General features: G+C 32.7%; 1 protein-coding gene across 1 annotated transcript; it reads right to left on the reverse strand.

The window, feature by feature from the left end:
• Window positions 1-9,019: 9,019 nt before the first annotated feature.
• On the reverse strand, window positions 9,020-11,143 carry LOC149910083 (uncharacterized). The gene is made up of 5 exons (XM_090107216.1): window positions 11,009-11,143; window positions 10,754-10,876; window positions 10,436-10,677; window positions 9,967-10,113; window positions 9,020-9,509 (listed from the first exon to the last, which is right to left on the reverse strand). Exons 2-5 carry the CDS (start codon window positions 10,841-10,843, stop codon window positions 9,371-9,373), a joined length of 618 nt encoding a protein of 205 aa, XP_089963342.1. The 5' UTR covers window positions 10,844-10,876; window positions 11,009-11,143; the 3' UTR covers window positions 9,020-9,370.
• Window positions 11,144-11,167: the final 24 nt, after the last annotated feature.

The raw sequence follows: 11,167 nt of genomic DNA on the forward strand, positions 1-11,167 counted from the left end.
TGTCTATTAGTCCAGTCATTTCGTCCGAAAAAAAGGCAAATAAAAGAAAGTGAATTTGCGCATCTAATTTTTTGATATGTTGTAGGGGATACCTAGAAAAGCTTAACTTGACTTTTTCGACCAAGATTTCCTATGAGCTTCAAACTCAAACTCAAACTCAAACATTTATTTATTCAATTAGACTTCTTAAAGAAGCACTTTTGAAACGTCATTACATATTTTAAAATTTACCACCGATTCGGAAAGCAGTATCTACGGAGAAGAACCGGCAAGAAACTCCATAGTTGCTCTTTTAAATCATGTCAGTTTTACAATTTTACAAAATACATATGTAACAACATATAAGTATTGTAATAACATGCCAAAGAACTGTCCTGTGGTTTTTACGCGACAACCCTCCATGGGTTTTTATCGTCCATATATTCCTGAATACTGTAGTACGCTCTCTGAACTAGTACATTTTTTATATAAGTTTTAAATTTAGAACTACTAAACTCTTTAATATTATGAGGAATTCTATTGTAAAAGCGTATACCTTGACCCATAAATGAATTTTTAACTTTAGCTAATCGGAAAAATGGCATTTCAATTCTATTTCTGTTCCTTGTGCCATAACAGTGTCTATCTCCTACTCTTGTGTGTAAGTCGGCGTTTTTGTGTACATGCAAAATATTATTAAATATATACTGTGATGGTACAGTAAGGATACCAGTATTCTTAAAGAGATCTCTTAGTGAGTCCCGAGCACGTAAATTATATATAGAACGAATGGCTCTTTTCTGTAAGATAAATATAGTTTCTATATCTGCTGCCCTGCCCCATAGTAGAATTCCATAGGACATAATACTATGAAAGTAGCTGAAATAAACCAATCTAGCTGTATCTTCATCGGTGAGATGCCTTACCTTTCGGACTGCATATGCTGCTGAACTGAGCTTACCTGCAGCGGTGTTGACATGGGCTCCCCACTGTAGTTTCTCGTCCAATGTTAACCCAAGAAATACAGTCGATTCTGTAGGGTGTAATACCTCCCCGTTCAAGGTAATATTTCTGCTTAACTTTTTAACGTTTGGTAGTAAAAATTCAACACAAGTTGTTTTTTTGGCATTTAATAATAAATTATTAGCAGTAAACCAGTCGGATATGTGTAAAAGAGCACTGTTCACTTCGTCAACATTTGGGTCATGCCTATCCACATTAAATATCAATGAGGTATCATCTGCAAACAGAACTATTTCACACCTATCCTGTAAATAATAAGGTAGATCATTGATATATACCAAGAACAAGAAGGGTCCTAAAATAGATCCCTGTGGAACACCAATGTTAATTGACGCACCGCTAGAACGTTCTCCATTAACAACTACAGTTTGTATCCTATCATGCAGGTATGAGGCTATGAGGTTCTGAGCTTGTCCTTTAATCCCATAGTGATTAAGTTTACGCAATAAGGTACAATGTTCAACGCAGTCAAATGCCTTGGAGAGGTCACAAAATATCCCCAAAGCATTTTTTGAGTTTTCCCATGCCTTATATATATGTGTTAGTAGTGCAACTCCAGCATCTGTGGTTGAGCGCCCCTTTGTGAAACCAAACTGTTTGGTGTGCAGCAAATTATTAGATGCAAAGTGACTAGTCAATTGGTTTAATATTAACTTTTCGAATACCTTACTTAATGTTGGTAAAATCGAGATAGGTCTATAGTTGTTACAGTCTTCTTGATCGCCTTTCTTAAATAGAGGTATAACTTTACTAAGCTTTAATAAATTAGGGCTTTCGTCGCCATCTTGAAAAAAGGGGTAAAATTGGTTTTTCGGCAATAACTCGGCTATCCGATGAAATTCGGAAATTACTTATAATTATGTAGCGGGGCGAAGATGTGCTATGAAGATGCGCTGCCGAAAAGTAGGTAATAATAAATAGGAATAAGGACCATTTCTTATAACCCCAAAAAATAAATACAGGCAATAAATAGTTACTATAATGTAGAGAATGTCTCTGTATTCTTAATTATTATTAAACATTAGTTACAAATTAGAATAATTTCAGTTATTAATAGGTAACTACTTATATTATCTGTGTATAACTATTTTATTGATACTTATAGCTGCTCCGCGCGGTTTCACCCCCGTGGCTCCACTCTTGTTGGTCGTAGCGTGATGATATATAGCCTTCCTCGATAAATGAGCTATCTAACACCGAAAGAATTTTTCAAATCGGACCAGTAGTTCCCGAGATTAGTGCGTTCAAACAAACAAACTCTTCAGCTTTATAATATTAGCACAGACTAATAATAATATACTACGTATACAAATATTAGTATAGATTTTTAACAGCAACATTCTGCATGATAGTCGAGTAACTCAAACCTATTTAAATGGTAATTTAATCTATTAATTTAATTTTAAATTATACAACAGTTATCCTAAATACGTAAAAATCACCAAAATAAAAACAATAATTCAGTGTTAATAGCTCTCGTATTTGGGTTTATTTCTATACAAAGGCTTTGTGGGGTGCTTTGTGGGCGGCGCCCACGAGTGATTGAAAGGTGACAAACATTACGACACCACAGGCTTGGTTCAATGTAATTTATGAAAGGTTGTAGCGTAAAAACTTGTTAATATTGTGGTTAATATAACCATATATAACATAATAGGTACCTATAACATAATTACTACGTTACGTTAGGAAATATGAAAACGTTAAATATATTATTCATTTGTTGATTTAAATATTTACAGTCTCTAACAGCTGTTACATAATATTACAATATAAAAAACATATAATGCCATAAATTTTGACTCTAATTAATTTAAAAGAACAGCCTACACTCGTAAGCATGGTAGGCGTTAGGTTTGGCCAGCTTACCTTATATGGTTCGATTATAACCAAGGGCTTTAGTTATGTAGTAACTATTTACTATTTAGTAATCTATGCCCATATAATAGTACTTAATATCCCTTCAATTTATCGTAACACCCTCCTACATATTTTTTGTAATTTGTGATTGATTAAGTTCCTAAATCGATTTTAATTTATATATTTCTGTTGAAATGAGAAAAATTCAAGGATAAGATTGTTTTACTTGGCCTCGTAACATAAAATTCAGTTTTGGTATCGTTTTAGTATCGACATAGGTTATAGTATAGGCAATATCCACAAATAATCCTAAGCCGTATACACCTTCCTAAATAATACAGTAGTAGTTTTTCTTTCTTTCTTTTCTAGAACTCGACAATATTGTACGGTCTTCGTACATCACATTGTGCGCTGTCAGCATTTTACGCGGACACGCGACATTTTAGTACATATTTCATTAGCTCGCATTCGATCACCAAAGCAATCGCGCGTACTCATAACCATCACGGCATCACCATTAACCATATAGAATTAAGGCAATAAAGGCTTTATTGTACTTGATTCTTTTATTGAAGTGAAACTTCTTTATCGGGGTTGGAAAAAAATTTAGTGTAACATTTTTTCGTTACGCGTGACATTTGTCCGTTACGCGCCATCTTTTTCTTATCACTTAGTAAATTATTTTTTGAAAAATAAGGTCATAAAGAAGTTTCACTTCTTACGTGTGTACACTAGTACACGCACACATTTTTTTTTACTCTGTACGGGCCCTACAACCCCGTACAAATATTTACAATTATTATAATATGTATATATCCATTTTGTAATAATAATTATTTATAGTTACAAATTGAATACATTTCGTGTCGAATAGCAAGTCCTCGATACAAAGGATAATGTTTTTACAGAAGTAACTTAACTACAAACAAAGTAGCAAGGACCAAATTAGATCATCGGGTTGTTTGCTGAGGCTCCGTTTGAACTTACTTTGAAGCAGCTGTTTTTAAGATAGTGGACTATTTGCAATATTTTTATATAAAAGGTATTTACTTTACATAGAATAAAGGGGATAAATAAGAACCCCTTGTAATTACTAATTACTATACAATTCGGACTAACCAAATCATCTCAATCTCAATTCTCAAGATCGAATCGTGTAATTATTTAAGTGTTCGCATGGACAAAGGGAAAATAGCAACATTGAAAATCTTGCAAAACGGGAAATAAATCTATTACTTTGCGAGTAAATGAAGTTGTATGGGAAACAGTATGTTATGAACGTAGTATTGTAACTGTTTACGAGTTTATTCTTCAACGAATGTTCAACAATGGCTAAGTTCTTCTTTTAGGTACAATCATTGTTGAATGTTACACAATACACATAACACGACAACTTCATTGACGAATGTCCGTATGACTTAATTATAAAATTTACAGCCACAGGCAATTTATGAAATTAGCAATGAGAAATACATCCTAGGTAAATTTCTATATACTAATCCTGCTACTGGCCAGCCAGCCAGCTACTATCCTATCTACTAGCTTCAATATAACTAAACTAAGAAAAGCACTGGTTCCGTGAAACTGTAACCCTTCACATCCGGTTCCTGCAATGTCAAGATCACCACGTGCATGCAGTTTAACGTAAACTTAGCGCTCATTAGCTGTGTTCGTTACAGTGCGAGACATTTGGCCGATATTTTATTTAATTTACCATATATATTATGTAGTATCTATTTAGTGGCTTTGCTCCGTGGTTTTACCTGAGGATAAAACCAACGGATTTTTGCAAGTAGGCTTTCTCCCTAAATTCTATTTAAGTCAATATTCAGTTAATAGTTTCAGTATTCAGATACAAGTCAGAGAGGTTTGTATTTGTATTAAAAATTAAACGAAAACCTTAGCTTATAATATAACAAATACTAACTTATATCTATTGTCAGGTGTCACTCTTATAATGGGACCTTTATTTTGCCAGTAACTGTACTGAGTGTCTTTGAAGACTGAAGCGCAACCATGCGCGCTTTAGTCAATTTTTTTTTTTTTTTTTTTTTTTATACAAGATAGGCAGGCGTTTGACCACTATCCCGCCTGATGTAAAGCGGTGATGTGATCTATGAAGGAGCACGTCTGCCTAGAAGAAGCCTATTCACTCTAGACTTGAAGAGCTGCAGATTATAATGGTCCGGGAATACCGACGATGGAAGAGAATTCCACACCTTCGCAGTTCGGATGAAAAATGAATTCGCATAACGCTGAGTGCGTCTGTGCGGTATGTCGACTGTGAAGGGATGGAGTTCCATTCCACGCCTAGATGTCTGATAAAGAAATGGAGAAGGTGGAATAAGGTGGTGGAGTTCATACGCACATTCACCGAAATGTATTCTATAGAAGACCGACAGACATGCAACTTGTCGGCGGCGGTGATCCAGACTTTGGAGGTTACATTTTTAGATGCTAGCCGCTCGTCCCGACTAGGACTCAATAAAATAGGTAATATTATAGCCTATGTGATGGAAAAATTTAGCTTTCTGATAAAATTATTTTTGGAATCGATTCAATACTTTTTGTATGAAAACATTGCAATACATAGGTACTATTAAATTATAAAATTAATTAATTCATTTCGTTCATTTCCATAGTTCTTACTTAATTTTTTTTTCTTATCATTCATTATTTTTCATAGACAATTTTTTTTTTCTGTCAATTATTAAGTTACTCTGATTTTTTAACTCTAACATTTTACAATGAACTGAATTTAATTAACCTTAGATAATAGTGAAATATGAAAGGATATTACAATTTAAATGAATGTTCGGATCCCAGCCAGATGCAGTGGATCCGGGTTCGCATCTGTTCGCAGTTCCCACACCCACGTCTCAATACGGATTTTGTTTTTTTGCCACGAGGAAGTGCCTTCCTTATTGTCTTGGACTTTTTGAAAATTGAAGCTATGCATAGGCTGTACTATTAACTATTCTTGCAGCTTTTTTTAAGAAGAAGATTGGATTTGGATAAGGCTCTTCTTGAAGTTTTTCCTAATGTGAACTAGGTATTTTATGTGTGCAGATTATATTTTGCCAGTGATACAACACAATTAATAATTATTAGTTTTAAGATTTCTTAATTATTAATAATGATCGTAATTCTATAATTTATAGATTTCAAAGAGGAATAAGTAAAATGCGTCTCTAAATTTTCAATATTACATCAATAGAATATGGCAAGATTTATGATTCGTGTTCTAAATTAATAAGAAAATGTATTGTTCTAATTTGAAATAAACAACAAGACTATTTGAAATTGTGAATTTAATAATAGTACACAATATACATCCTTACTACTAAGTAGTAAGAATAGATCTTAAGTCTTAAGAATAGAGTACATAATTCCTTGTGTAAGAACATAGAATCATATTGCTTTACGCGAAATTGATGCAGCACAGGTGGTAAATCTAGTTGACTAGTTCCCACAGACAACAATACTTTTTTTTAATTTCACAAGTGGCATCAGCCCACTCTCACATGCTATTCGAAAAAAAATAATGACGTTAGTGATGGGCTCGCTACTGTTTATGTATCGATCGTATTATTTTTTTATTTTTATCTGATACTACTACTTTTATCGGCTTCGCCCGCGTGGTGTTTTGATAAAAGGTAGCCTATGTTCTTTCTCAGGGTCTAAAGATTGTCTGTGCCAAATTTCATCAAAATCGGTTGAGAGGTTTAAGCGGGAAAGCGTAACAGACAGACAGAAAGAGTTACTTTTGCATTTATAATATTACATACTAGATTTCCGCCCGCGGCTTCGCCCGCGTTTGCAAGGAAAACCCGCATAGTTCCCGTTCCCGTGGGATAAAACCTATCCTGTGTGTTAATCCAAGTTACCCTCTATATGTGTGCTAAATTTCATTGTAATCGGTTCAGTAGTTTTTACGTGAAAGAGTAACAAACATCCATACATCCATACATCCTTACAAACTTTCGCCTTTATAATATAATATATATTAGATATATTAGATATATTAGATAGCAGGGATAATAATAGAGATATGTAGGCTCTATAGAAGAAGATTAACACACTTATTTCACTGGAGTATTTATTATTATTTATTGTTAAATTGAATGTTTGCTACACTTTTTATATAATCATATTTATCAATATCGTTGTTTTAATAGTAGGAAGCACGTATTTGAATATAATATTTTAATGAAAAGTAGCCTCAAGCGTTTAAATAACACTCTTCGTAATATTATCACACTAACGCCGCTACTATTATAAACCACTACAAACTATCGAATATCGATAGTCGATCTCAGTTAACATAGTAACATCACTACAGCGTGCAATCTTCCGTGCTCCCAGCCCCACACGACACTTACCGTACATCTTGTCGAAACCAGAACAAAGGCATGACAATACGCGGAAAGTAGAAAACAATATCTAACCGTATGATGAAGAAAATGACGGGGAAGCAATCAGTTATGTAACTGGAAATGTTGGTACACTATATCCATTTCATTAAACGGTATTCGACGTTTAAAAAAATTTGCCCTAGTTCTTTATGGCACTGTTTTTTCGGTTTTTTCAGTATTAAAATAATATTGTTATGCTAATAGATATTAATTGAACTATTATTTATTTGTATCAAATTATAGATAGATCATACTCTTCATTTTTTAATGAAATCAAACAAAATCTGGATGCCTTTTTTCATAAAAAAATAGGTTACAAAATGGTTACAAATTTCAATTTTCAAACATTTCAAACTAAGTAGTTATCTAACTAATTATTTTTGTTTCATTGAAATTAATTTGGTCCCACAATGTACCTGCCGCTAAAGTGACTAGTAAATAAGACTAGTACTTATGTGTATTTATTTTTATGGATCGTATAAAATGACGAAATGGTTACGATTTATTACATATTTCTATGCAAATTCAAACATTTTTTGCGTCTGGTAGTTTTTGTGTATTTAAAGTTTGAACAGATTGTGCTGCGCAGAATTTAAAAATAAAGTTAGTATTTTCTAGAACCATCCTAATAAATCATAGTTAGAATCGTGACCTTATTAACACAGGTCTCGATGCTAAATCTAGTCATCTGAACAATAGCCTGAGTCACTGCAATTATGCACTGCGATTAAAGGCAGAATAATTGCATTAAAATCGAAAACTTTTTATGAAAACAAGAGGGAATAATAGAACAATATTGTATTTAAAATACGATTCACGTTTGTGAATCTTTTATTATGGAGAAAAACAAAGCATAATTAGATTAAATATTTAATTACTTAGTAAACAAATATTAAATATTTGTTTACTAATTAAATATTTATATTATATTAAATTGAAGAGCAATTTATTGGCATGCAGGTAAAATTTCTCCTTTCAAAAATTACATAGAGACATAACAATAAAGTAACCTAGTGTTGTCTGGTAGACGACTTAAAATAGGTAATTGAAAAAATAAAACGATTTCAAATGACCCAAGTTTTATTTACAAGCTATTCTTTCTAAATTGTACCCGTATTCTAATTATTCACATAATATTTGGTTAACAATACATACATTTCTTATAAGATTGTGTGTATTTAAAAAAATAACATTAATTATAAACATAGAAAACTCAAGCTACGAAATAGCATTAATTCCAAAATAGATACGCTCAGTATACATTATACACGAAATAAAAATAATTTGGAAAATCCAAAAGTGCACGCCTCATAATTTTTTTTAATAATTTTTTTGTTTATTTAATAACAATTAAACCACATCGAATCAGACCCTGAAAAATGAAAGGGTTCTATTCCTGAGCATACTCAAGCGTAAGAGAAAAAAAAATACTCGATTAGTAAAGTATTTCGGTCGCTATCGTGTTAACAAGAAAAAGGATCCGCACATACAGACACACGGACGTCCAAGACAGAACTTTTTTAAACTGTTTTTTAACTAGTTTAAACAAAAATGACATCAAAAATATCATGAACGTTAAAAATAGTGTTTTTTCTTAATATGTGTGTGTATGTATTATCTTACAAGTGCAATGTATGATACATAAAGACATTTTAAGTTTGAAAAATCAGATGTTTTGCGCGAAGTGACAGAGTACCCACCTCAACGCTTCGCTTATGAGGCGTGCAAAAGACGTATGGCACTCGGGGACTGCCGCGGTAAAGCTATTGCATGCTATGCCTTCAAGCCACACCTCCGTGCCCGTCGGAGTGGGGAGCGTGAGGTGTTTTCGTTACGGAATTTCTCGATTCGGTCCCCGCTCTCAAGGCCCGCGATAGAAGCTATGCAATAGCTTAAAAATAACATTAATTATAAACATAGACAACTCAAGCTACGAAATAGCTTTAATTACAAAATATGTATATATGCACAGTATATATTACATAAAATAAAATAAAACAACAATGTTTAATCAAAACAGACATGAATTGAGGTTTGACCTCAACATCCATAACATATATAAACATTTATAAAAACTACAAAATCAATTTTCATCAATTGTCTTTAAACATATCGTACAGCACTTTACACATTCTATATAGCGGCAAGCCCACTACGGTGAAATAGTCTCCTTCTACCCTCTCCACAAATGTACCCCCCACCCCTTGAATACCGTAGCCGCCGGCTTTATCCCTGTAAGAAAAATGCTATCTATACTAATATTATAAAGCTGAAGAGTTTGTTTGTTTGAAAGCGCTAATCTCAGGAATACTGGTCCGATTTGAAATATTCTTTCGGTGTTAAATAGCGCATTTATAGTACGCTAAGACCAACAGGAGCAGAGCCACGCGGATGAAACCGCGAAGCGCAGCTAGTATTAACTAAAAAAACTATTAATACAGTTACAAAGTCTCTGAAAATCAATGCAGTAGTAGATTTCAATTAATTTCCTTTTTGCCACTATTACTTTTTTCTGTTTCTTTGTTTTAGATTAATTATTATTAGGATATTATGGACTTTTTTACATGGTGGCGAATAGAATGTGTTTCTATTTCCATTTTTATGTTAACCACCACCAAGAAGGCCATTACAATGCCTTGAATATACATACTTCATCTTAAATAACAGATTTTTTAAAATTAGTTCTTACATAGGCTCTCCTGTAGCAATATATCCTCTTATCTGGTCTTCATCTAATTTGCCGAAGAATACATCAGTTTTTTCAGTGAATTTTACAACTCTGTCTGAAGCCTTGACCACAACACCGGTATATACAGTGTGACCTCTACCAGAGAGCCTGGAATCATTTAAATAAATATTTATTATTCATCTTGTTGGACACAAAACCTTAGTTTTTATGTCACAAATACATTAAGTACTTAATTTACTTATTATGATAATTTAACAGTAAAAGCTAAATTCAAACAGTTTTCTTAACTTTAAAATATATCTGAATACAATGTTTTATTGAATCCATTCAGTAGTTATTCTCTAATATCACTTCTGTGACTCTTATTTATAGCGTTAATAATAAAATCTACCCACAGACTGTGACTAACAAAAGGAACTCACTATTTAAGCACTGAATAATCCATATCTGTTTAAACTTTAACAATTACCTCGATAACATTTCAAAGGCCTCCTGTTCAGATGTTGGCTTTCCGAACATGGTTCCGTCCAGAGTTACCATGGTATCCGCACCAATAAATACATCTGCTGATGTACCCTTATCTTTAAGCCTGTTTTCTACTTCCAAAACTTTTTGCAATGCAGTTTCTTCTACGAAATCAGACATGTTTTTAAAACTTTTGGGATCCAAATTTTCTTCAAACAACGATGGGCAAAGGCCGACTTTTAGCCCCTGAAAAAGTATTAAGTACGGTTGACTAAGTTTTTTCGATATTTTTCTCATGGTTATCAAATATAAATTTACTTACAATGTTCTCAATAAGTTCTTTTCGCCTTGGAGAACCACTGGCTAAGATTATACTTTTCTGTTTTAAAACGTGCATGACTGGTTGTAGCATTTTTATTTATAAATCTACAATTAATGTGGAAACCTGCAATAATATTATCTGATTAGAAATTAATATAAATTATACTCGTTGATAAGAAATCTATAAAATGCTTATAGGTTAGAACTTTTAACCCTTAGATAAACCAACAAAATAAATAATATATGAGATTTTTACCTGATAAAAATGTATATTTTTAAAGAATAGTTGATAGAAATATGTCAAATATAAATAACAGAATAGATTTAATGGAATTTTATATATAATCATTCCATTATTAGTTTATCCAAATTGATTTTACCGCCATTGCCCATAGCCATTTTGATTTCTATTGTC

Source organism: Colias eurytheme, chromosome 2 (genome assembly GCF_061535395.1).
Source record: "Colias eurytheme isolate Ceu_HAF_F1 chromosome 2, ilColEury1 Martin Lab GWU primary, whole genome shotgun sequence".
Classification (NCBI taxonomy): domain Eukaryota; kingdom Metazoa; phylum Arthropoda; class Insecta; order Lepidoptera; family Pieridae; genus Colias; species Colias eurytheme.

What these genes read in the sequence shown, in the direction of transcription:
- LOC149910083 (XM_090107216.1), bottom strand. Translation starts at nt 10,843, where the DNA reads ATGCTACAACCAGTCATGCACGTTTTAAAACAGAAAAGTATAATCTTA. An exon ending in AAGAACTTATTGAGAACATT is followed by an intron (nt 10,678 to 10,753) that starts GTAAGTAAATTT and finishes ATACTTTTTCAG; the next exon opens with GGGCTAAAAGTCGGCCTTTG. An exon ending in GCCTTTGAAATGTTATCGAG is followed by an intron (nt 10,114 to 10,435) that starts GTAATTGTTAAA and finishes AAATGATTCCAG; the next exon opens with GCTCTCTGGTAGAGGTCACA.